Genomic DNA, 24,792 nt, shown 5'->3' with positions numbered 1-24,792 from the left:
GGAGGGCGGGGCCACGGCGGACTACAACTCCCAGCGTGCACCGCGGCGCCGCCTGAGGAAGGGGCTCCTGAGGCGAAGCTGAGGCGATGGCGGCGGCGGCGGCGGGGGGCGGCTGGGCCGCGGTGGTGCTGACCTGCCGGCGAGGCGGCTCCGTGCCGGCCCTGCGGCGAGGCAAGCGGCGGGGCCGGGGCTCCCTCAGCGCCGGGGGGCGGCGGGGAGCCGGCCCTCAGCTCCCCCTGCTCGCCCGGCAGAGCTGGAGCTGAGGCGGCGCCGGGGGGCGCTGGGCCCGGAGCCCCCCATGGTGGTGGTGGTGCTGGAGGACCCCTGGGCCCGCCTGGGTAGCGGTGGGGCCACCCTCAACGCCCTGCTGGCGGCTGCCGAGAGGCTGAGTGCCAGGGCGGGGGGCACGGTGAGAGGGGGGGGGTGTGGGGAGGGTCCTGGGGGTGAGGGGTCCCCTGGGGGAGAGGGGGAGAGGAGGGGGTTCTGGGGGGAGGGGGGGTGGTGGGGAAGGGCAGGGGGAGAGGGAGGGTCTGAGGGGGTCCTGGGGGGGAGGGACACGGGATAGGGGCCTGGGGGTGAGGGGTCCCCTGGGGGAGAAGGGGGGGGGGGTTCCAAGGTGGGGAGGGGCAGGGGTAGGGTCTAGGGGGGTGATACCGGAGGGGGAGGGTCCCAGGATGGGGCTCTGGGGGGAGCAGGAGGTTTGGGGGAGGAGGGGGTGGGCAGGGAGAGGCGTACAGGAGCATGGGGTGGGGGGCCCAGGGAATGGGGGGGTCCCAGGTGGGGAGGGGCAGGGGGAGAAGGAGGTACAGGGAGGGGGGAGGTTTGGGGGAGAGAGGGATGCAGGGGGTGTCCTGGGAGAGGGGAGGGTCGCAGGTGGGGAGGGTAACGGGAAGGGGAGGTCCTGAGGGGGGAGTGCTGGGGGTGGGTTTTGGGGAGGGGGTCCCAGACTGGGGGAGGTACAAAGGTGGGGGTGTGTGTGGGGGTCCCAGGGGTCCCCGCTGCCGACTGCTCCCCGCTCTGCCCCCCCAGGTGGTGACCTCCGATGTCCTGAGGGATGCCCGGATCCTCGTGCTGCACATGGTGAGGGCGGGGGCTGCAGATGGGCTCCCCACCCGTCCTGGGACCCTCTGACCCCTGGCTGATATCCCCCTCTCCATCTCCCCCCCCCCAGGGCCGCGAATTCTCCTTCGATGACTGTGGCCGGGCCTTCACCTGCCTCCCCGCAGAGGACCCCGACGCCCCGGCCGAGGCCCCGGTGTGCAACCTGGACAGCCTGCTGCACACCCTGACACACCGGGTGCGTGTGGGACGGGCTCACCCCAGCACCAACGTGGGCCTGGGGCACCTTTGGGTGCCGCCAGCGGGGTGACAAGGGCGCTGGGTGCCCCCCATGGGGGCTGAGCCCCCTTATGAGCCCCCCCTGAGTGCACGGCTCTTCTCTTGGCAGCTCTGCGTGGGCTCCCCGCCCGGCCTGTGGGTGTGCAGCACCGATATGCTCCTCACCGTGCCCTCAGCACCAGGTGGGTGGGTGCCAGCCCTGCCTCCAGCGCCCACTTGGGCTCGGGGTGGGCTCGGGGTGGCAGCAACGCGGCCGCTTCAGCCTCTGCCGGGCACCCGCTGCTCAGAGCGCACCCGTGGGTGGCACCCAGAAGGGCTCGGGGGCGGTTGGTGTGGCCGAGGCCGGGTGCTGCTGCCACGGGGGTTGGATTTTGGGTGGCTGTGTGGGGCCAGGCGCCACCAGCAGGCACTTCTTCATGTCCCTGTCCCCAGGCATCGACTGGGACGGCTTCCAGGGCGTCCGAGTGATCGCCGTGCCCGGCAGCCAGGCCTACGCCAGGAACCACGGGGTGTACCTCGCTGACGAGCAGGTCGGTAGCAGTCCTAATGGTATCACCCTCCTGGAGCCCCCTCGGAGGGGTGGGAGCTTCCCGCTCCCTTCCCCTGCCCTGTGGGGTCTCTGTCCCTTTGTCCCTGCGGGATCTGTGTGGCGTGGGGTGCCCCAAAATCCTCTTTGGGGTTGTCTTTCTCACAGGGGCTGGTGCACGACATCATCTACAGAGGCACGGAGGCGCAGATCCGGCAGTGTGCAGGGCCCGATGGCAGCGTCCCGCTGGTATGTCACCCGTGTCACCTCCCCTCGTGTCACCTCCCTGCCCCGCTGAGGGACAGGGCCAGCACGGCCTCAACCCCGCTGTGCCCCCGCAGGTCTGTGGGGTGGTTTTCTTCTCCTCGGACGCCGCTGAGCAGCTCCTGGCCACCCACGTCATCCCGCCCCTGGACGCCTGCACCTACATGGGGCTGGACTCGGGGGCGCCGCCCATCCAGGTGACACCCCGCGGGGACAACGGGGCGCCCGTGGGTGCCGTGCTTGCAGCGGGGCTGTACCTGGGGACGTCCCTTCTGTCCCCAGCTCTCCCTCTTCTTCGACATCGTGCTGAGCATGGCGCGGGGGGTGACGGAGGAGGACTTTGTGAAGGGAGGCAGCGACGCCAGCGCCAGGAGCGCCCGCTCCGTGCTGTGGGCGTCTCTCCGCGCCTTCCCCCTCAGCGTGGGTGAGCGGCGCTGCGTGGGGACGTGGCCTGGACCCCTGGGTGGGGAGAAATTTGGGGTCAGGGCCTGGTACCAGCCCTTTTTTTGAGGAGGAGGGGAGCAGGGAGGGCTGCTGGGGATGCCAGGAGCACCTCCTGGCCCCGTGTTTGCGGTTTGTATGCTGACAGCTCTCCTGGCTCCCCGCAGCCTGTATCCCCGATGCGTCCTACGACTACCTGACCGCGTCAGCGAGTGACCACATCCGCAGCCTGACGCTCCTGCCCGGCTCCGCCAGCCACCTCCGCTTCTGCAAGACAGCCCACTCCCAGGCCGACGTAGGTCCCTCCAGCCCCGTTTCTCCCTCGGGCACGTTTTTTGGGGCGTTGCTCCCTGCTGCTTGGCCAGCCCCTGGCGTCCCCGTGTCCACCTGCAGCAGCCCTGGCTCCTGGAGGACGGCTCCTCGGTCACCAACAGCCTGCTGGAGGGAGCCGTGCGCCTGGCGGCCGGCAGCGCCATCCAGCACTGTCACCTGCAGGTAGGTGGCCGGGGGGACTCGGAGGGGACCCACTGCTGTGAGTTTTGGGGTGCCCTGCCCCTTCTGGCTGCCTTTTTGGACCCTAGAGGCCTGAATTTCTGCAGTTTGTGTCCCCTCAGAGCTTGGTGACCCACCCCAGTACCCGGTTTTTGCTGCCCACAGCATGTTTTCTGGGGTGCCTGTCCCCTTCCGAGGTCAGGGGCTGCTCGGGGGGCTGCTCATGGTCCTGATGCTCCCTCCGCAGGGTCCCCTGGAGATCGGCCCTGGCTGCCTCCTCTCGGGCCTCACGGCGAGCTCCTCCCCAGCCCTGCAGGGCTGCCCCCTGCGCGATGTCGTCCTCCAGGGCCACCACGTCCGGCTGCGGGACCTGTCCTGCCGCGTCTTCACGCTCAGCGGCCGCCTCGACGACTGGCAGGTGAGGGAGGGCGAGGTGGGGCGGGATTCCCCGCGGGGCTGGGGTGTAACCGACCCCTCCGTGTCCCCCCCAGAGCCCTGCTGAAGCTTCCACCTACCTCAACGTGCCCTGGGCTGAGTTTTTCCATCGGACGGGCATACGGTGAGTGCCACGTGCTCAGACAGAGCAAGGGACCCGGCTCCCCTGGGCTTCCAGTGCCACCCCACGCCTCTAAGGCTACATCAGGAGGCATCGTGGCCACCTCAACCCCTCCTCCCCACCTGGAAGCTGCCCTCAAGCCTCAGGGCGCTGCTGATGGGCTCTCCCTCATCCAGGGAAGGGGACCTTTGGGACGCCCAGACCCCGCCGAGCAGCCGCTGCCTGCTCAGCGCCCGGCTCTTCCCGGTGCTGCACGCCTCCGAGGCGCTGGGGCTGGAGGACGTGCTGTGGCTGCTGGCCCCAACGGCGGGGCCCGGCGGGCGGCTGGCACGCTGGAGGGCGGCCTGGCGAATGTCCTGGGAGGAGCTGCTGCCCTGCCTGGACAAGGAGGCCGAGCTGGGCGCCCGCCGGGCCCTTTTCTTCCTGCAGGGCCAGCGCAAGGTGCGCCGGGTGCTGCTGGGGCGCCAGGACGGCAGCCTCCTGCCCCTCATCCGCAGCGCCGTCCACGAGGGCTACCACGAGGCCGTGCTGGGCACGCTGGATGAGGGTAAGCGTGTGGCAGCCCCGCTGCAGGAGCCTGCAGCGCATTCAAGCCACGCAGATCCCTCTCTTCTGGGGTCAGCTTGTTGCAGAATCGGACTGGGTTGGTATGACACAAACTCCTTTTGTTTTCCAGTTGCCTCCACGGCCAATGATGCGGGTGTCGCAGCCCGGGCGCTCGCCTGCATTGCCGACGTGCTGGGCTGCCTGGCACAGGGGGAGGGGGGCTTGCGCAGCGGCCCCGCAGCCAACACCCGGTGGGCTTCAGCCTTCAGGCGCCTGGAGAGCGGGGACATCGCTGGCGGCGTGCGGGAGCTGGCAGCCGAGCGGCAGAAATGGATGAGCGGGTGAGACGGGGGCTGGCATGTGGCTGGCATCACACCCTGGGTGTTATCAGGCTCAGAGGTGGGCTCAGGGTCGCTTTTTCTGCAGACCCGACCTGCTGGTGAGGGCGGCCCGGCACTACGAGGGGGCCGAGCAGATCCTCATCCGGCAGGCGGTGATGTCCTCCTGCCACTTCGTCACCGTGCAGCCGGCGGAGCTGCCCCCCTTGGGGTGCTGGGTGCAGGCCGTGTGCCCGGCCCGCCTCGACCTCTCCGGTGAGCGTTTCCAGCCCGAATGGGGCAAGAGGGGATGGGGGAAAAAGGAGCCGGGGCTGACGGCGTGCCTCGGCAGGGGGCTGGAGCGACACCCCCCCGATCACCTACGAGCACGGGGGGGCCGTGTTGGACGTGGCGGTGCTGGTGGACGGCTGCCGGCCCATCGGTGCCCGCGTGCGGCGCATCCCCGAGCCGGAGCTGCGCCTCCTCAGCCTCGGCGGCGTGCCACGAGGTGAGGCGGTGGCCGAGCTGGTGTGCCGGGAGCTGGAGGATTTGAGGGATTTCTGCCAGCCGCACGCCCCAGGTGAGGTGACACCCGGCTGCATGCCCGACTCGGTGTCCTCCTGGTGGCCCCGAGCTGATGGGAGCGACCCGCTCTGTCCCTACAGCTCTTCTTGTCAGGGGTGATGTGGGTGACAGAGCCGGTGCCAGCTTTAATCTCTCTTTTTTTAAATTTTATTTATTTCCAGGGGCCTTGCTGAAAGCTGCCTTCATTTGCACCCAGATCGTGCAGTTCCCCTCGCAGGAACCCCTGCGGGCCCAGCTAATGCGCAGCTTCGGGGGTGGCTTTGAGGTGCACACCTGGTCCAAGCTGCCCCACGGCTCCGGCCTGGGTACGTCCTCAAGGATGGGGGGTGGCGTTTGTGTCCCCCCCCCCTCGCTGCCCTGACCCTGCCCCTCCCCGCAGGCACCAGCAGCATCCTGGCGGGCGCGGCGATGGCCTCGCTGTACCGGGCGGCCGGCAAGGCAGCGAGCACCGAGTCCCTCATCCACGCTGTGCTACACCTGGAGCAGAGGCTGACCACAGGTAGAAGGACCGAGGGGAGCCCCCAGAATTTGGGGTGGGGGTTTAGGAGGAGGCTGAGCCCCCCCCCTGTGTCCTGCAGGCGGAGGTTGGCAGGACCAGGTGGGCGGGCTGGTGCCTGGTATTAAAATCGGGAGGTCGAAGGCTCAGCTGCCGCTGCGGGTGGAGGTGGAGGAGATCTCAGTGCCCGAGGGCTTCACCCGCACCCTCAGCGACCACCTGCTGCTGGTGTACACGGGGAAAACTCGCCTGGCTCGCAACCTGCTCCAGGTAACCCTGCTTCCCTTCGGGTTTGGCAGCCTGGTTCCTGCCCCACTGAGACGCTGCAGGTGCGGCGCTGCCTCCCCCAAGCCTCCCCTGAGCCCGGCCTCTCCCGCAGGACGTGGTGAGGAACTGGTACGCCCGGCTGCCCTCCATCGTGCAGAACGCCCACGCGCTGGTGAGCAACGCCGAGGAGTGTGCCCAGGCCTTGAGGCAAGGTGGGAGCCCCTTCCCTGCGCCGGGCTGGCCCCTTTAAGCAACACAAACGCCCCCAGGAGCGTCCCTGCTGGCTTGGGGGGCACACGCTAGGGTGGTGCGGGCTCTAGGAGCTGCAGCAACCTCACGTCCTCACCCCCGTGTCACAGGGAGTGCCCCGAAACTTTAGCTAAGACGTGGAGGAAGCAGGGCTAGAAGTGTCCCTGCGGGGTGTGTGGTGTCTGGTTGATTTTCCTGAGTCATCTGCTGGGCCTGGGGGCAGGCCTGGCCTAAAGGTGGATTTATTGGGTGGTTGGCTGCTGGGCTGCAGCGGGAGGGAAGCGGGAGCGTGAAAATAAGTAAATTCTATCCTGGGGAGGGTTAAAAATGAGCTGTGCTGGGGTGCCCTGCTCAGGAAGCAGAGGGCTGGGGCAGAGAGACGGCAGAACTCAGCTCACTGGGGGCAGGGCCAGGTTTCCGCCTACCCCAGAAGGAGAAAAACTGCCCAATTTCGTTTTTTTTGGGGCTGTATTTTCATGAGCTTCCTCCCACAGGTGACCTGGAGCTCCTGGGCACATGCCTGGAGTGCTACTGGCAGCAGAAGAAGCGCATGGCCCCCGGCTGCGAGCCACTGGCTGTGGGGCGCATGATGGGCGCCCTCCGGCCCTACGTCCACGGGCAGTGCTTGGCCGGCGCTGGCGGCGGCGGCTTCCTCTACGTCCTCACCAAAGCTCCACGGCAGAAGGAGGCTTTGCACCAAATTCTGGCCAAAATTGAGGTAAAAAAAAGACTTCCCGGCCCCAAAGTGCTAGAGGGGGCTGCTGCAAAGCTCAGCAGCGCGGGTGGGTTGCTGATGGGGGTGAGCCCCTTGTGTTACCTCTCCTCCAGCCCCTTTTGCTCTTTTTTTTCCAGGGGCTGGGTAATTTCAGCATCCACAGCATCGAAGTGGACACTGGGGGCATCTCGGTGGAGGTTTTGGGATGCGAGCTGGACACCAGTGCTCCTCCAGGAGAGGATGTGGCTGTGTGAGGGCCTCGGCTCTGCCCTGCTCATCACGGACACGTGGGACTGAGGAGCCAGGAACGGGACTGAGGAGCCAGGAACGCTCCCCTCGGGGCTGTCCCCTCCCCATGGGTCTGACAGAGCCAGCAGTGCCCCAGGGCACCCCGTGTGGGAGCAGCACTGACCCCACACTCATCAGCAGGACTCCTGGGGGGGCTCCCTTGGTTTGATGTGGCCTTTTTGTGCTGCTCCTGGGCCTGAAAAGCCCCCAGACTCAAGGAGTTGCACTGAGCTGGGCGGGCAGGAGCTGGGGGCACAGCTGGGGCTGGGGGTTTGCCCCTGCCTTTAGCAGCTGCTGAAGGAAACGGAGTGTTGGTGACGCTGCCTCCAGCAGGAGGAAGGTGAGTGTTCCTGCCCGGCCCCCCAGCCCTGGGGGTGGAATCACGTCCCCCTCCCCAGCCCAGAGGTTATTTCTGCAGTTCCTGATCCCTGCAGTCTTTTGAATAAAAAAAATCTCGTTCTTAGCCTGTGCTCCGTCTCCTCTGTCCCTCCCCGGCCTCTCCCTGAGCTAGCAAAGACCCAGGGCAGGGGAGATGGAACAGCAACCGGCTCAGCTCAGGGCTCCAAACCCCTCCAGGCACACACACACACACACACAGATCTCAAGCTCGCTGCTCAGCCAGGCGAGGTTTATTTACACAGCCCTGCTTCCTACAGCGCATTTTCTTTGGAAAATTCATGGTTTTCCAAGCGCCCTCCCCCCAGGAAGGCTTCCCTTTCCCCCAGGGAGAGCAGCCCCACAACCAGGGGAGCAGGGCAGCACAAGAGGCAGGGGCACAGCTCAGCGGTGCTCTGACAGCCCCCAGGTTTCTCCAGCCTCCTGTGGCCTCCCCCGGGGGATGAAGAGCCATGTGCTAGCACCAGCCTGGCCCTAAAAACTTGCCCATTTAGCATTAGCTGCTCTCAACGTGAGAGATTTCCTCTGCCGCCCTCTTTCTGCTCCTGCAAAAGGACAGGGGCTCTCCGTCCCGTGCCCCGAAGAGCCTCTTGCTCTGAGGGAGGTGAGCAGAAGGGCAGCCACCACCCCAAAACCTCACAGAAATGGGAGGACGGGGGCTGGCTCCACGGGTTTGTGCTGAGGCCAGGCGCAGCTACAGGCGCAGGCGCTTGATGTCCTCGTCACGGAAATCCTTGCGGAGCCCCAGCACCCGCCGCACCTCCGCAGGGGTCAGGCGCCAGGTGAGGGGGCCCGAGTTGGGGCCCCAGTAATCCAGGATCTCCGTCACCTGCGGGGGAAAAAAAGGGGAGAGAGCTGCAGGAACCGGCCCAGTTCAAATTCCAGCTGGGGCCATACCGGGAGGGGCAGGATTTCCTGCCATCACCCCCCCGGCAGGCAAACACCCATCGAATTTTGGGGTGAGTTTCCCAGTTTTTCTCCTCCCAACACGTGTGACAACGCCTGGCTGAGCCCAGGACACCACACGGAGCCCAGCTGGGGCTCCTGCAACCCCAAAAAAACACCGTCAGCGCAGCTCACCCGCTCCAGGTTGAGGATGGTGGCGATCTGGGAGAGGCGGGCGAACTTGTCGCGGATGGTCCAGGTGGTGACGGTGGTGAGATAGGCAATGAGGGACCGCAGCTCCTTGTCGAACTGCAGCCCGCCCAGCTGCGGGGAGAGCTCTGTTAGCACGGCTTGGACAGCACCGAGATGTTCCCCGGCGCAGCGTTTTGCTTACCCTGTTGAAGCTGGATTTGAGGAGCACTTTCTCCAGCTCGGTGGCTATCAGGCTGGTCATGAGGCCGGTAAGGTTATCGTAAATCACGGGGGACAGGCCAGCCTAGGAGCAGAAAGGAAAAAGAACAGTTCTAGGAGAGCTTTCACACCAAGAACATCGTTTCCACACTCCGCGAGCAGACAGCGCTGGCAGAAGCGATCCAGGTACGAGGGGGGGTTTGAACCCTGCCCTGAGCAGGGGAAGAGCTGGGAGACGCCTGGTGGAAGGCTGGCAGGCTGCTGGATCTCCCCCTACACCCTTTTTCCTCACCTTAAACTCTGTCATCTGCTGCTCCAGGTGGACGATGAACTGCTGGACCCAGGGATCGTTGGCTTCGTACTCGCTGAACTCCTCCTGCCAGCGGGATACAAGAAGGGCTGTTTGTTTGGGGGACCTGCCGTGAACATGGGGCTTCTTCTTGAGCTCCTGTCAAGCCAGCTGCCCCTTTCCAGGCTGGGCTGGGGAGCAAAGTCTGGGTATTTCACTGTTTCTCTGTATTTCACCATTTCTCTGTGCTGAGGAACAGCAGAAAGCTGATGGGGAGCGCAGAAGGGAGCTGGAAGCAGAGGGGCTGAGCCTTACCTCCTCGATGCTGTGGGAGATGGAGAGGAAGAGGTTGATCCAGGGCTTCACCTGGGGCTTGATGGCCGTGTTGTTCAGGTCGCTGACACCTTCCTGAGGGGGGTGAGAAGAGGACAGGAGGGAACTGAGCACAGGCAACGTCCAACAATGCCCAACCTCTGCAGCCAGGCTGCCTCCATCCTCAGCACGAGCTGGGAAAACCGACCCGCAGACTTCCACAGGAAAATGAACCCAAAATCCTGGAGCTGGAGCCAGATCCCACGCTCTTCCAGCATCGCGTGGCTCCGAGGACACCACGGTGACAAGAAGAGGGAGGACATCGGCCCTGAGGCTGCACGGGGCTGAGCTGCAGCCTCCCACCCCCAGCACGGCGGGGCAAGCTGAAAGGAGGCTACAAGCTGCGAGCAGAGGCAGTGCCCTGAATTAATCGCAGCCCCAGCACGCGCCCTCTCCCCCGAGCAGCAGGCTGTCAGTGAAGGCTCTTCACTCCGCTCCACTGCTCGACAGCTCTCTGCAAGCCCTCTCCTGCCAGCCACCCCATTTAGCTCAGCACGATGTCGAGAAAGCTCACCCAGCACGAAGCTATTCAGGTACCATCGCTGCCTGGCATCTGATGAGAGTTTTTAACTCAAATTGGCATTTCTGAGCAGGCCCTGCTGGCAATTGCCCTTTTCCAAGGCAAATTGCATGTGCGCGTGACTCAGGCAGCGCAGCAGCTCGCTGCTCAGCCTCCTGAGTGCTTTGCAGATGGTTTTAATACTGCACTAACACCAGACTGGAGAGTTTTACTCCTTATCTGCGAGCTGTTTGATTCCAGTGCTGACCACAGGCCTCATGAAGGTTCACTGATAATCTTCCTGTGATATTCTCTACCAGCAGCCCTTCTTCCCTCTGCCCCATGGGGCTGGGGACAGGCTGAGAATACACTGGGCCACAAGGAGAACGGAGGAGCCACCAGTATTTCTGCTCCTGAACACGCTGAACCAACCAACCGCTGCTCTGTGCTGAGCGAAGACAAAGGGAACGACGTTCCTCCTGCCTCTGCAGCTGCTTCCAGCATTTCTCACCCGGCTGCCAGCTGGTGCAGCTGTGCACATGGGCTGGATCCGTTTGTGTGCCTCAAAATGGATTGCTTGGTTCCATCTGCACCCCTCAGCCGGCACTCCAGGAGCCAGACACGGCCTCGATGCGGGCCACCAGGCGTGGGCTGCCTCCCCTCTCCCTGAATTGGCCGGCAGCAGCGCCCTGCACTCACCTGCAGCAGGTCCCGGAATTTGTTGGAGACAGCAGCCATGTCGGAGAGGCAGCTCTCGATCTTGGCCTGTGCCTGTTCGCCCCCGAAGCCTTGGCTGAGCAGCTTGGCGCAGTCGCTCTGCGGGAAGAGACCCCCGGGCACGTTGCTCGTTAATCCCCTGGGCTCCCCTCTGCCCCTTCACCACCCAGCCCTGGCAGCGGGCTTGAAGTTTTCAGGACAGCCACCAAGCCCATGGCAAAGGCAGGAGCTGCTGGGGACAGAGCAGCAAGAAAGGAAGCCCCAGGCTACCTGAGGCAGCACCAGGGAACCACAATAAAATGGTTTTATTGCACTGAGTTCTGGCTTGGTCCACATGGAGGAACTGGTATTTCCAGCCAGGCCGAGCTACACCACTGAGGTATCAGCCAGGGATTGCTCTGCCAGCTCAAAATTGCTTTCCTACGGCTGGAGGGCGAAGATAGCAGGAGTTTGAGCAAAGCAAAGTCCAGAGAGCTTATTTTACCCCACCCCGCGGGTAATTGATTAGAGAGAAAACAGCAAACAATCGAGACCGCACCTCCAAAGTTTTCTTCAGGGTCATGATGTTTTCGCTGCAGACCTCCACGTTGTTTAAGGTCACCTGGGGAAGGAAAAGAAAGGCAAGTAGAAACCACTGGAATTTCCCAGCTCTTGCTCCGTGCCCTGCTCACAGCTACAGGCTGAAATGGAAATATTGGAGGGGAAGAACAACAGTTCAGCACCCCTCCTGCCAGCCGAGTATCTGCTCCTCCCCGAACAGGCTGTTCTCTACCTGCTGGAGCCGAACTGACTGTCAGAATAAGGCCGGCCTCTGTGCAGACGGGGGAACGAGGCGAGCTGACAGGTGAAGGATGAATTCCAAAGGGAGAACTGACGCTTCCAAGTGCTTTGCATCACGAAACCCGTAACCGAGTTTAATGAAACGAAAGCAGTCCCTCCTGCTCCCTCCTCTTCTCCTCGTACAGTGGGAGTCCCAGGGAATCTGTGCAGCAGCATCACAGCAGCTCATGGCTGAGCCAGCTCCTCCCCAGCGCTCCCAGGAGCTCCGGCTGAAAGCAGGGAGCAGACCCAGGCAGAAATCCCCTCCCAGCGGGGTCTTGTCCCCACCAGAGGCAAGGACACACTGTGCTGCAGAGGACAGGAGCAACAGCCCTCCGAAAGCTCTCTGGGAATTTGTAACGCTCACTGCTGTGCTCTGGCCAGCTCGAGCACAGAGTTGTGGTGCTGCTGTTAGAAGGCAAGAGGAGGATCCTGCATGCCAAGGGGAGCAGACAACCCTGCTCTAATGGAAAATTTCCCATCTGGTAAGCGAGGATTGAAGAGTGCTGAGCGTGGGCCAGGAAATTCTCTCATCTAGGGGCAGGTGCAGGTGCCTGAAACAGGTTTTCAGGTTCTCTGACTGTGACAGCTGCACTGATCCCATTCCTGTGAGTTTTCCCCATCACCCTTCCCCTCACCCCAACTCATCTTTTACCAGGACAGCTGCCAAACCCACCAGAAAGGACTGCTTGGCCTCGTCGGTGCTCTCGATGCCCTTGGTATCAAACTTGCCCTGCTGCAGGCTGCTGTGCATGATGTTCACGGCGCTGGTCACCCCTCTCTGGAAGTCCTGGAAGGTGGTGGCCGGGAAGCCCTGCTTCAGCTTGTTGTACAGAACCTCCCTGCGGGGCAAATGGGACACACGGGGCTTAGAGCAAGCACTGCAAGAAGCAACAGAGCCGTGCTGGGCTGAGCTGCAGCCTGGAAAAGGGAAGGGGAATTTCAGAGGGACAAAGGATGGCAGGTATGTCCCGCCAGCATCGTCTGAAAGACACCAGGCTGAGGTTAAAAAATAATTAAAAATATATATATTTCCTCAAAATCCTGCCAGCAATCTGTTGCTTCAGTCAGTTCTCTGCTGCCACAGCGGGATAAGAAACAGCAGCAGGCCAATTTCTGCAGGCTCACCCCAAAGTCTATCAGATAATCATTCAAGTGGCAGCCAAGCAGGCCCACGAGCAACTCAGAGAATGCCTGGGAGTGACCACGGTGCCATCAAATTCCTTTTTCTCTTCCGTAGCTGCCAGTCCTACAGGTGAGCACTGCTGCTGGGAGGAAAGCACGCCCAGCACTGCTTCCTACCAGCGCCTTCCAGAGATGACAAAGCAGAGGGACAAAGGCAGAGAGCAGAGAAGACCATCCGACAGCACACAGCGTGCAGGACACGAGGAGAAGGGAGGTTACAAAGGGAGGTTACGACGAACCTGGTGTCTTTTCCTCACCTGAAGTCGGACTCCAGCTCGGTGGTGGAGTGGTTGATCATGGCACAGAGGCAGTCTATGCTGGAGCTGGACAGAGCCCGCCCGATGCACTTCTTCACGATGTAAAACACGTCGTCCACCATGCTGGAGGTCAGCTGCCCCTTCTCGTAGCTGTCCATGGCCACAGCCTGCAGAGAGAGCAGCCTCAGCGCCCTGAGCCCAGCGAGGGAAGAGAGGAGCCCGCTTGTTTTCCAAGGCCAGGGGCCCTGGCAGACCTTCCCAACAACCACCACAGCTCTGCTGCGTGCCCATCGCCCTCCCTGGGGACTCCTGGAGGTGTGGGCACGGAGCACAGGCTACTGCAAACGCCCTCTGAGCCTCACCTTGTTGACTGTCTCCCTCATGAAGTACTGCTCCATGGTGATGTAGTAGCCGATGAGCTCCTGCATGGTGCAGCTCAGCAGGCAGTTGTTGAGCAGCTTGTCCAGCTGCTTCTGATGCTCTGCAAAACATCGAGGGAACCGTCAGCTGGACCGAGGGTCAGGAAGCAGCTCCACCTAACCCCTCGCTGCCTGCTCAAGGGGGAACCCGATGGACACACCTGCAAAGCTCAACCTGGAATAAACCACAGGCCTCAAGCGTGGAGCTGGAAGAGCTGAGCTGACTTTTGCAGGGGATGCACCTGACTTCAGAGCTCCAAGGAGTACCAAAAATCTTAACCTGTTTTCCCTGCAGCCTCTGCCTTTAGCATTTGTGCCTACGGTGACCAAAGGGCCCTCCTTTCCTTTGGGCACCTTGTTTATTCTGCTCTGCAGTCACCCCTAAGGCTGGTTTCCTATTAGAGGGAATAACTCAATGATGTTGGACTAGAACACCGACCAGGGAACGCCTCCTGCCCTGGTGATGCCAACTGCTGGTCACAATCTTCTCGAAGAGTTTCCCTTCAACTTGCCCTCCTCTGTGGTCATATAGTGCCTGGGTGCTGCCACCTGGTGCAGCAGCCAGATATTTTTTTTCCTGGCGGAGCTGTAGCAGCCTGTGTGAGCTAACCAACTTCCCTCACTAAGATGTACCAGAGTCTGAAAAGCCCCCGTGCAGAGGATGGTTACGGTAGGGCTTTGTCAGGAAACTCACTGCTAGAAACAGCTTTGGGGAGGCCAGGCTACGTGGTCCTGTTCTACAGAGTGTTCCCTGGTGCCCCTGTAGCTGTGCCACGCTGCCCTGACCCCAAACTGGTACAGCTCCACGAGGAGCAGAGCCCACGGGTGTTGGTACTGCCGGCGTTACCTTGCTTCACCTCCTCGGGGGCCATGGAGTCTCCCACCTCGAAGTCCGCCGTTATTCGTCTCTTGATGAACCTCAAGTAGAGCTCGCTGCGGGCGTTCATCAGGGTGACTTCTGTCAAAATGGGGTCGAGTTCCCTGCAAGGGGGCACAGCGAGAGTCAGGGCAGTAAGACAACGAGAGCAGGGACGCCCGCTCACCCCGTGAAGTGTTCTCTGATTTCCGCGATCAATGCTGCCCGTTTCCACCTGTGCTGTCAGGCAGCAAAGCTCAGCAGAGTAACTGCTACATGCAAGCACCGCCAGTCCTGCTTGGAAGGATATTTGGGGAGCTCGTTTACGTGGAGAGCTGCTCCTAGCCTTGACAGCTCGCCACTGTGCGCTGAATTAAACAGGTCGAGTTGTTCTGGGAAGCAGCCGAGCACCACCAGGATGGATTGGCTCAGCAGCTCGCCTGTCAGGCACCCGGTGGCAAACCAGGCCAGCAGCAGCTGCTTTACAGCAGGTTCCTGCAGCAGCAATTCCCTGCTCTGTGCCCAGCCACAGGACTCGCATCTTTAAGGCAGATTGCACTCTGCCAGCACCAAGCACGCAGCTCGGACCTCGGATGTGGGGGAAGCCACCCAAAAAAATCCTACAGGCGTATTCCAGGAAGATCTTCCTGAGTAAGAGACGCCAGCCCACCTGGGGATTATTTCCCATTTTATTTTCATGATCAACGGGCCAGCTGCCATCTCAGGGATTTGCCTTTTAAGGGGCTTACCGTCTATGATAATCATCATAGAATATGATGATAAAATCACTGTAGGAAGGTGAGCCTGACTGAACCTCAAAATTAGCTCTGTGTGGAGCGGGAGGTTGGACCAGAGCCCTTAAGCAGCCTCCTCCCTGCCTCAGTTCTGCTCTGAGTCCTGGCCCCTGTGTGGCTGGTGCTAGAAACGCCCGGTCCCTGCCACCTCCGTGCACGTGCTCCTGGGCCTGGATTTGTGTTTTTCTGGAAATGAGGCAGGAGCAGTTTAAAAGAAAAAAAAAAAAGAAAAGAAGGGAGACTGAGGCTGCTCGAGTTCATTACCAAGACGCCGGTGTTACAGCGGCACCACAGCAGCAGTACAGATTGAAAGGACCCAAAAATTAATTCCTAATTACGCCATGAATTATCTGCCCGGAGAGCTGCTCCAGTTCACGGGCTCCAAGGACTGCACTCTGCCCATCAACAAGTGGTGGAAGAGCCAAATAAAGCCTCAGTGCTTTGAGTACGGTGATATTCCCAGCCCTCCAGCAACGTTTGAGGCTGAGACCTCAAATAAGGAGTCAGCAAAATAAAGCACCACCATGGAAGGTGCCTTTATTAAAGGGCAGTGAGGGGTGCCTAGCACATGGACGCTAAGGTTCAGTAGCCACAAAGCCTCGGGAAGATGGGAAGAGTTCTCTAAATGAGTGAAAATGAGAGAGCAGAAGGAGGTTTTGTTTTACCTTGGTTCAATCTTCTCCGCAGAACTCCTCATCATGCTGTTCTGAACTTGCTGGAACTGCAAGTGCAAAATGGGAGTCATCGCGGCGTTTGCTGCTGCCCTGAAGCTAACAGCCCCTTCTTGTGCTGTGGCCCAGGGAGGATGACACTCTGGGAACTGCATCTGGGAACTACCTCCAGGACAGAGCTGAGCCTGCCAGGGAGGGCTGTGGGATGGGAACACCAACAGAGACACCAGGGGATGTGACTGTGAGGTGTTACAGCAGCCCTGCCTCGAGCAGGAGCAAGGCAGGGGGCAGGGTGTGCTGAGAGCACCCCACAGACCCTCACGGACGTAAATCTGTGCCCAGGGTCTGCTTATCACGCTCACAGTGACTCCTCCTGTGTTAAGAAAGGACAGCTACAGGCTGGAGCACCTCAACCATCACAAGGATGGAGTAAGGCAAGGTTTCTGCCCAAACACGAGGTCAAATTCCCCCCTAGGGCAGGCAGGGCCCCGCAGAGGGGCAGGATCACCCCGCTCTTACCTGCCTGTGGTAGTCCCTCTCCTTGACGAATTTCTCCACCACCTTCTCCACCTGCTGGTCGCACTCTCCCTGCAGGTGCTTGATGAGGGTGTACAGCCTCCCCGGCCCGTAGTAGGTCTCCACGATGGGCTGGTGGGTCTCCACGACGCGAGCAATCCCTGCAGGAAGAGAGATGGTGACCGGGTGGGCTCAGCTCTCCCAGGAGCCAGAAGCAGCCTCAGGTAGGAGCTCTCCTTCAGCCTGGACCCAGAGCAGAGCTGTACAGGTCCTCAGCCAGGGCCTGGATTAACAGGTCACACTCTCCAGGGGCTTTCTGTCATCACCACCCCTTCTCCCACCCCTTTCTCTCTGCATGCGATGCCTTCTGGCTTCCCTCCTGCTTACTGCAAGGCTGTGGTGCTCATCTCCTGGGGTTTAAGCCACCTCTGAAGAGCTCCTGCCATGGGACGTGGGCAGCTGCATCCCCCCCCCAGCAAGGTGCAAGGTGGGGAATGGTGAGGCTTTCACAGCAGGGTGCTGCCCAGGCTGAACCTGGTGGGGCACGCAGCTGCCAGCCACAGCCAGCACCGACCAAATTATAAAACATCACTGCTAGGAAAAGCAGCACGAGGAAAGCTCTGCTCCTCTCCGTCGTGCACTAGTGAGGGCAGGACCTGCTCAGAGCCAAAGCTCCTCTCCAAGGAAGCCTCTCTCCAAGGCTGCTTCCTTCTCACAAACCCTCTGCCTCAAGACTTAGTGCCGCTCCCACTTCTGGCACTCCTGCCAGGAAAGCCCCGTTAGCTTTGAGGACCTTCAAGAGCAGCACGGTGCCAGGCTGGCAGCGACTTGGCAGTGCCACAGCCTGGAACTGCAGCGGGCACAATAGAGGAGGAGGGTTAATCAGCACGGGATCTCCATTACTGCCTTGGCGACACTCCCACACAGCATTTGTATTCCCCCTCCTCCTTTCCCTCTCCGTTTCCAAGCTGCCACGTCCCTCCTCGTCCCTCCTCGAACAGCCAGGCCTGGGGCCATCAACAGCTGCTCAGCTTTTAGGGATCTGATTTGTTTGTCTGGGAGCTGCACGCCTGAAAACCCTCCGGGGAATACCCACATGTCTTGAGGATGCAGGGAACAAGAAGAGTGATTCCTGGAGGAAGCCAAAAAATTCCTTTGCAAACCCGCTTTGTGCCTACACGTGCTGTGGGTAGGACAGATTGCTTGTTTAATGCCCTCTCCTGGCTGGGAAAACATCTGTCTGTGTCCCCATCCCTCCAGCGTGACCCCCCCATGGCTCAGAGGGTGTTTTATGCTCCCCTGGAATTAAAACTGAAGTGTTTAAATTGATGGATCCCATCACGGACTGCTTCCAAGCCAGCTGCACAGAGAAGAGGGAGGAGATTACCTTCGAAGAGGAGCGTCAGGGTGTCTGCAAAGATGACAGCAGCCCGACGGTCGCTCATGTCTGTCCCCATCACCAGCTGCAGGTTCTCCTCTGCTTTTTTGGCCACCTGGGTGACAGCAGGGACAGGCAGAGAGCTCAGCTGAAGGCCAGCGATGGCTTCAAAGACAAACAAGCCACAGCCAAGGCTGGATTTTGCTCTCCCCAGGAGATGATCAGGTCTCTGCGTGTTTCGCAGCCCTAGAACCCCTCACCTGCTTGCAGAGGTACTCGGAGAACTTGCTGAGCCCCTCCTCGTGTAAGCCCAGCAGGGGAAAGATCTTGAAGAAGCGCTCCACCTGGGGCAGGTCTCCCTGCTTCATCGCCGTGTCGAACTTCTCGGTGACAATGGCCTTCAGGCGCTGCTCCGACTCCTGCAGGAGCTTCAGGTTGGCATCGATTATGCCCCCTGCTCGAAGAAGGACAGAGATAACAGCACGTTGCTCTCACACGGGGGACGTGACCCAGCCACCCAGGACAGTTCTGCAGGGATCACCCAACCCATTCCTTGCTGCCCAGCTGTTTTGCCCAGTATCACCCTGCAGCCATCACATTCCTCCCTCTCTTCTTTTATCCTTTGTCTTTTTTCAACCAGCTGCCATCAAAAACCTTGTGCTAAGGATTCTCCTTCAATTAATTCTCCACGTCTGCGATATTTGGATGTCCTGCTTTGCCCGCTGAGCTGAGGCACCCCCCCCCCAAACCCCCCTGGAGCAGCCCTCACCTTCCTTGCCCTGGCGACTGAGCTCGATGACGGATTTGTCCAGGGACAGGTAGCGGTGGATGTGAGCTGCTGCCTGCTCGTAATCCTCGCCCCGCAGGGCCGTCTGCACGCCGTCCATGCAGAACTTCAGGTCCAGGATGTCGTCGGCTCGCTGGATGGCCTGGTAGAGGCGGTTCTGTAAGGAAGGGAAAAGAAATGGGGTCTCCTGCTGGGAAGGAGAAGCGGGAAGAAAGGATGGAGAGGGCAACATGAGGGGAAAACGATGGAAGAAACGGATCGAAGCGATGCTTCTCTGCATCTGATGGATTCTGATGATTTGATTTTGACATGTTTTGAGCTGAGCAGCTGGAAGCTAAACCCTCTGAGCCTGCAAAGAAGAGGACAGCCCGGGTATCGAGGGACAACGACCACCCCCAGCAAGGCGACAGCTAACAGAGGGCTGACACACACCACCCTCAGCTTCCTTGCCCTGAAACCACGAGGACGGGCTGCAGAGCCAGCTGCCACGTGGCAAATCCTCCAAGTTATTTACTCCCTGCACGGAAATCCTACACTTTATTTACTCTCACTCTCTCCAACACCCAGAAGCCACCACCTAACAGCACCGAGGCCGTTCCCAGCACCCCGATTTCCCCATTTCCTCATTATTTCCCCGTTTATTTTCCAGGCACGCAGCCCGAGGAGGCCGAGCCCCAAACCCCGTGCTGCACCCACCTTGGCCAGGTCGAGCTGCCGGACCTTGCTGCTGACGTTCTCGGCCAGGCTGCAGGTGAAGGCGATCATCCCCGCCAGCTGCTGGGCGTCCCCCTCGATCAGCTGCAGGTTGGGGCTGCGCACAAAACACACCAAAGTGTTAAAAAGCTGCCTTCCTGCCCCAAACCCAGCCCCAGTTTTTTATTTCGGGAGCCAAGCTGCAGTCAGGCAGCCCTGGAGGGGGCCGTGGGGGGGGATGAACGCCCCTTTCCCCCCCTGGTGAGGAAGAGGAGGGCGTTGTGGCACTGACCCCATGCGCTGCAGGGCTACCATCTTGTTCTCCACCACGCTCTGCTGCTCCACCAGCGCCTCCAGCTCCTCCTGCACGGCTTGCTGCGGGTTGAGGGGCAGGGGCTCAGCACCAGAGGCGAGGTTTTGGCGCTTCCTCGAGCTCAGGTGTCAGTGAACCCACTCCTAAGCTCTCGTTTTAACCCCACAATATGATTTTATTATTTTTTTTTTTTTGTCACCGGCACCCCCAGCCCTGGTGGCTGCACCTGCACCAAGCGACCCTCCCTCCCTTGTTCCTCTTTCCCTCCCTCTCCCCTTCATTTTTTTCCCTTCCTCCTTCCTTCCCTCCCTCCCTTTTTTCCTTCCCTCCCTTCTTCCCTTCCTACTTCCCTGATCCCTCCCTCTCTCCTCCTTTTATTTCCTTTGCCTCCTTCCCTCCCTCCTCTTCCTCTCTCCCTTATTTCCTCCTTTCTTCTTTCTCTCCTTCCTTCCATTTTCCTCTCACCTTCTCTGCCCTTCCCTTTTTACCTCCTTCTCTCCCTCCTTCCTTCCCTTCCTCTCTCCCTTTTTCCCTCCCCTCTCCTTCCCTCCCTCCCTTTTTCCTCCTTCATTTCCTTCCTCTCCTTCCTTCTCTTCCTCTCTCCTTTCCTCCTGTTTCCCCTTCCTTCCCTCCCTCCTTCCCTATCCCTCCTTCCTCTCCCCTTCCCTCTCTTTCCCCTCTCCCCTTCCTCTCCTTTCCTTCTTCCTTCTCTTCTCCTTTCCTTTCCTCGTTTCCTCCCTCTTCCTTCTCTCCCTCTCTCCTTCCTTTCATCCCTTCCTCCCCATCCCTCTCTCCTTCCTCTCCCCCTTTTTTCCTCCTCTCCTTCCCTTCCTCTCTCCCTTTTTCCCTCCCCTCTCCCTCCTTTTTTTCCATCTTTCCTCCTTTATTTCCTTTCTCTCCTTCCTCCTCTTCCTCTCTCCCTTGTTTCCTCCTTTCTTCTCTCCTTCCTTCCCTATCCCTCCTTCCTCCCTCTCTTTCCCTTCTCCCCTTCCTTCTCTTCTCCTTTCCTCCTCATTCCCTCCCTCTCCTTCCCTCTCTCCTCCTCTCCTTCCTTTCATCCCTCTCTCCTTCCTCCCTTATTTCCTCCTCCCCTCCCTCTCTTTTTTCCTTCTTCCCTCCCTCCTTCATTTCCTTCCTTCCCTTCCCTTTCCTCTCTCCCTTCCTCCCTTGTTTCCTCCTTTCTTCCTTCTCTCCCTCCTTCCTCTCCCCTTCCCTCCCTCCCTCCCTCTTTCCCTCTCCCCTTCCTCTCCTTTCCTCCTCATTCCCTCCCTCTCCTTCCTTTCATCCCTCTCTCCTTCCCCCCTTATTTCCTCCTCCCCTCCTTCTCCATCTCTCCTTCCTTTCCTCTCCTTTCTTCCTCCCTTTTTTCCTTCATTTCCTTCCTCCTCCTCCTCTCCCCTTTTCTCCCTTATTTCCTCCTTTCTTCCTTCTCTCCCTCCTTCCTCCCCCTTCCCTCCCTCTCTCGTTTTCCTCCTCCCCTCCTTCTCTCCTTCCCCTCTCTCCCTCCCCCTCCTTCCTTCCCTTCCTCTCTCCCTTTTTCCCTCCCTCTCTCCTTTCTTTCCTTCTTCCTTCCCTCCTTCATTTCCTTCCTCTCCTTCCCTCTCCTCTCTCCCTTCCTCCCTTATTTCCTTTCTTCCTTCTCCCCCTCCTCCCCTATCCCTCCTTCCTCTCCTTTCCTCCCTCCTCCCTTTTTCCCTGCCTCCCCATCCCTCTCCCCTTCCCTCTCTCCCTTCCCTCCCTTTCCCTTTCCCTCTCTCTTTCCCTCTCCCCTTCCTCTCCTTCCCTCCTCATTCCCTCTCTCCTTCCTCCCCTTATTTCCTCCTCCCCTCCTTCTTCTCCCTCTCCTTCCCTCCCTCTCCTTTCTTCCTCCCTTTTTCCCTTCTTCATTTCCTTCCTCCTCTTCCTCTCCCTTTATCCCTTCTTCCCTCCTTTCTTACTTCTTCCTTCCCTCTTTTTCCTCCCTTCCTCTCCCCTTCCCCTCTCCCCTTCCTCTCCTTTCCTCCTCATTCCCTCCCTCTCCCCTTTCCTCCCTCCTCCCTTTTTCCCTCCTTCTCCTCTCCCTCTCTCCTTCCCTTCCTCCTTCCCTGCCCCTCTCCTTCCTTCCCTTATTTCCTCCTCCTTCTCCCCTCCCTCCCCCCTTCCCTTCACCTTCCCTCTCCCCTTTCCCTTCCCTCCCTTTCCTCCTCCCCTCCCTCTCCCTTTCTCCCCTCCCTGTCCCCTATCCCCCACCTCCTCCCTGCAGAGCTCCCCGTAGGCCTCCTGCAGCTCCCCGAGCCCCGTCAGTGCCCGGACCCGCTCCATGCCCCCCCCCGCCGCCATCTTGGCCCGGGCCCCTCCTCCCCCCGCCCCGCCCCGCCCCGCCCCGACCCGCGGGGCTACCCGCGCTGCCTGCCCGCCCCCCGCCGCCCCCCTCCGCCCACCGACCCCACACCCGCCTCCCTCCCGGTTCCCCGAAGCCGTGAACACCCCGGGGATTTTTTTCGAAGCCTCCGTGAGCCAGGAGAGGGCGGCTTGGGGTGGATTTTCTCTCAGGCAGCGCGGCGGGCAGCCCTCCCCTCACAACCCGCGGGGGGCCTCGCGTGAAAAGCCCCCAGGCGGGAGGCGCGGGGCTCATGGCGGAGCGGGCCGGCGGGGAGCCCGCCTAGGCCGCCAGCCGCCCATCCGCCGCCATCCGCCGCCGCCCGCCGCCATCCGCACGGTACGGCCGCTCCGGCCGCATCCCGGGGCCGGGGGGAAGCGGGGAGGGGCGACATTTTGGGGATGGGGGGCGGCGGCGGGAGGATAGCGCTGAGGGAAGCTTTGGGGGGGGGGGTTAGGCCGGGGGTAGGCCGCGGGGGGGTTTAACGGGTGCCCGTCTGTGCAGCTCTAGGCCCGGCCCGGCCGCGGGGGGAGCGCCGCCACCATGTTCCTGTACAACCTGACGCTGCAGCGCGCCACGGGCATCAGCTATGCCATCCACGGCAACTTCTCAGGTAGCTGGAAAATAAAAAAAAGGGGGAAAAAGGGAAAAAAAAGGAAAAAAAGGGGCTGCGTGGAGCCCTCGGTGTCTGTGTGGCTTGGGGCGGTGGGGTCACCTCCTCTGGGGTGTGTGGAGGGATGGAGGGAAGTTTGGGGGTGTAACGGGGAGTTTGGTGCGTTTCCATCGTCACCCAGGTGCTCCAGCGTCGTTAATAGTGAATAAGTCCTTGTGCGCTTAATTAGTGCGTAATTAGTGCATGTAGCAGTAAATGAATGCCCAGGAGTTGTTGTTGTCTTGAATGTGTGGTTGGGACCTGTGGAAGGATGGAGGGAAGTTTGGTGGTGGGCGTTTGGTTCGCTTCCAGCTCCTTACCTGCCATTGAAGTTTTCTTTCTGTAAATGGGAAAGTGACCCAAAAATCCACCTTCCCTGCCCCCTGGCACCGCAGGCTGGGCACTAAGTTCCTAAGCAAAGGGTGATAATGAAAAGGCATTAAGGTGGTAAGCGGGAGCCAAGTTGGTATGATAATAATTGATGTGTAAATCAGTAAAATAAATACATCAAAATGAGTAAAAGCTTTTGTAAAGATTAATCAAAGATTAATCCCAGGAGTTGGACTTGATGTTCCTTATGGGACCCATCCAGCTCAGGATATTCTATGAGTCTGTGATCGTTTCCCAGATGCTCCAGCATCGTTGTTAGTGGTGAAGGCGCCACTTTACATTCTTTTATTAGTAATTACGGCGGTAAATAAACGCTAATGAGTTGCAGTTATTGTCATTTCATTCTCATTCAATTCTCATTCCCAAGAAGCTTTTACCACAAGGCGCCCGGGAGCGCTCTCAGGCCGTGCTGCCTCTCACCCCGTTGCGTTCCGGGCCCCGCAGGAACCAAGCAGCAAGAAATCGTCGTGTCCCGGGGCAAGATCCTGGAGCTGCTGCGCCCGGACCCCAACACGGGGAAGGTGCACACGCTGCTGACCGTGGAGGTTTTTGGGGTCATCCGCTCGCTCATGGCCTTCCGCCTGACGGGCGGCACCAAGGACTACATCGTGGTGGGCAGCGACTCGGGGCGCATCGTCATCCTGGAGTACCAGCCCTCCAAAAACGTCTTCGAGAAGATCCACCAGGAGACTTTCGGCAAGAGCGGCTGCCGCAGGATCGTGCCCGGGCAGTACCTGGCCGTGGACCCCAAGGGCCGCGCGGTTATGATCAGTGAGTCGCCCACGGGGTTGGGTTTTTCTGTTTCGTGTGCCTGGCCGGGGGGTGGCGGCTTCAAAGCGAGCTCCTGCCAGGTGTAAACAGGGTGTTTGTGTTCAGGAAGTTTGTTAGGCACGTCAGGGAGAGTGCAGGCACGTGGGCTGCTTCCTGGATGCTGCACAACTTAATTATCCCATGACTTAATTGGTCCACAACAGTTTGGGAAGGCAGCTTGCCTCACAGTGAGCAGACAGAGGGGTTGGGGTTTCCAGGAGGTCCTACAGCCTGAAATGATGCTGTGAGTTCATGTCTCTTCTCCGAGATGAGTTGTGAGGACAACCAGATGCGTTTCTGATCAGGCTTTGCAGGCAGGAGGAGCCTGGGGTGGGCTTTTTTATTTTATTTTTATTTTTTGATAAGATTTATCATCAGCTGTCTCAGTTCCTCAATCAGCTGGCCAGTGTCACTAACGGTTGTGCTTCTGCAGCCGAAGGGATGGCGAGCTCATGGTGTGGGAGCAGAAACCTTGTGTGTGAGTTCCCTCTGCCTGTGTGGTGCTGATGGGAGCGAGCACGGGGCCGGGCAGGCCCCAAGAGCAGCGTTAGGCATCAAGGAGCTGCAGGTCCTGCTGCTGTTTGAGTCTGAGGCACTGAAAATTAAACATTTGGTGTTAATTACAGGCACGGGGTGCCCACAGCAGTGGAAATAACGCTGACACCTCCTCACAAAGTTTGTCTGTGTAGGGAAAAGCAGGCACGAGGAGCCTTGTGGCCCCCACTGCCCTGCCACCCTCCCGTTTCAGGCGCTATCGAGAAGCAGAAGCTGGTGTACATCCTCAACAGGGACGCTGCCGCCCGCCTCACCATCTCCTCCCCGCTGGAGGCGCACAAGGCCAATACCTTGGTCTACCACGTGGTGGGAGTCGACGTGGGGTTTGAGAACCCGATGTTTGCCTGCCTGGAGATGGATTACGAGGTGAGAAGCACCCGGCTGCCCTTTGCTGTCCCTTGTGCTTTATTTCTCTTTGCCCTTTCCCTTCTGCCCGTGAAGGCAGGGAGCGCTGCCTGCCTTTGCTGTCCCAGGGAATTTCTGTCTCGAGCTCACCTGCTTCTGGTCGTGCCTCCAGTCAGAACTGGGATTCTGTTCTGTCTCGGTGCTTCTGCTCAGGGTCTTGCTGTTCAGCTGCAAATGTGCACGTTTGCTTTCTCTGAACCTTTTTTGTAGATTTTTTTTTGGGATTTCAGCGCTTCGGAATACTTCCACCAAAAGTATTCTGCCATCGGTGGCTTGAAAGAATT

The 24,792-nt window shown here is 60.2% G+C and overlaps 3 protein-coding genes across 6 annotated transcripts in view; 2 read left to right on the top strand and 1 right to left on the bottom strand.

The window, feature by feature from the left end:
- Positions 1 to 14: 14 nt before the first annotated feature.
- Positions 15 to 7,543, top strand: FCSK (fucose kinase). 3 transcript variants are annotated; one of them, XM_027465679.3, is made up of 23 exons: positions 15 to 171; positions 252 to 409; positions 1,030 to 1,080; positions 1,172 to 1,297; positions 1,448 to 1,520; positions 1,771 to 1,868; positions 2,033 to 2,113; positions 2,206 to 2,325; positions 2,411 to 2,552; positions 2,737 to 2,864; positions 2,963 to 3,064; positions 3,309 to 3,479; positions 3,553 to 3,620; positions 3,794 to 4,164; positions 4,294 to 4,504; positions 4,590 to 4,756; positions 4,833 to 5,060; positions 5,227 to 5,370; positions 5,445 to 5,564; positions 5,644 to 5,831; positions 5,941 to 6,040; positions 6,572 to 6,795; positions 6,930 to 7,543. In XM_027465679.3, exons 1-23 carry the CDS (start codon positions 87 to 89, stop codon positions 7,044 to 7,046), a joined length of 3,273 nt encoding a protein of 1,090 aa, XP_027321480.3. In that variant the 5' UTR covers positions 15 to 86; the 3' UTR covers positions 7,047 to 7,543. The 3 variants fall into 3 exon arrangements, with proteins under 3 accessions (XP_027321480.3, XP_027321483.3, XP_027321482.3); XM_027465681.3 differs by lacking the exon at positions 252 to 409 and having other exon boundaries at positions 71 to 171; XM_027465682.3 differs by lacking the exons at positions 5,644 to 5,831; positions 6,572 to 6,795; positions 6,930 to 7,543 and having other exon boundaries at positions 5,861 to 5,993.
- A 138-nt stretch (positions 7,544 to 7,681) lies between these two features.
- Positions 7,682 to 22,693, bottom strand: COG4 (component of oligomeric golgi complex 4). Of its 2 annotated transcripts, none has more exons than XM_038185557.2 (19): positions 22,669 to 22,693; positions 19,317 to 19,399; positions 19,028 to 19,142; positions 18,314 to 18,488; positions 17,805 to 17,998; positions 17,554 to 17,659; positions 16,170 to 16,327; positions 15,645 to 15,700; positions 14,177 to 14,310; positions 13,273 to 13,391; positions 12,911 to 13,077; positions 12,145 to 12,310; positions 11,188 to 11,250; positions 10,632 to 10,748; positions 9,377 to 9,469; positions 9,065 to 9,148; positions 8,756 to 8,857; positions 8,557 to 8,685; positions 7,682 to 8,305 (listed from the first exon to the last, which is right to left on the bottom strand). In XM_038185557.2, the coding sequence occupies exons 2-19, from the start codon at positions 19,337 to 19,339 to the stop codon at positions 8,171 to 8,173; spliced, it is 2,136 nt and encodes a 711-aa protein (XP_038041485.1). In that variant the 5' UTR covers positions 19,340 to 19,399; positions 22,669 to 22,693; the 3' UTR covers positions 7,682 to 8,170. The 2 variants fall into 2 exon arrangements, with proteins under 2 accessions (XP_038041485.1, XP_038041486.1); XM_038185558.2 differs by lacking the exon at positions 22,669 to 22,693 and adding an exon at positions 21,567 to 21,709.
- Positions 21,830 to 24,792, top strand: part of SF3B3 (splicing factor 3b subunit 3) — a 26,002-nt gene continuing 23,039 nt past the window's right edge. Inside the window, exons 1-4 of the mRNA XM_027465684.3 lie at positions 21,830 to 22,035; positions 22,201 to 22,309; positions 23,183 to 23,509; positions 24,297 to 24,469. Of these exons, the coding sequence (XP_027321485.1) occupies positions 22,240 to 22,309; positions 23,183 to 23,509; positions 24,297 to 24,469 (570 nt within the window). The 5' untranslated portion in view covers positions 21,830 to 22,035; positions 22,201 to 22,239. The remainder of the gene's footprint in view (positions 22,036 to 22,200; positions 22,310 to 23,182; positions 23,510 to 24,296; positions 24,470 to 24,792) is intronic.

The sequence above is a fragment of the Anas platyrhynchos genome, chromosome 12 (assembly GCF_047663525.1).
Source record: "Anas platyrhynchos isolate ZD024472 breed Pekin duck chromosome 12, IASCAAS_PekinDuck_T2T, whole genome shotgun sequence".
Classification (NCBI taxonomy): domain Eukaryota; kingdom Metazoa; phylum Chordata; class Aves; order Anseriformes; family Anatidae; genus Anas; species Anas platyrhynchos.
Note: the sequence above shows the minus strand (reverse complement) of the source record. Positions and strands in the feature narration are given on the sequence as shown.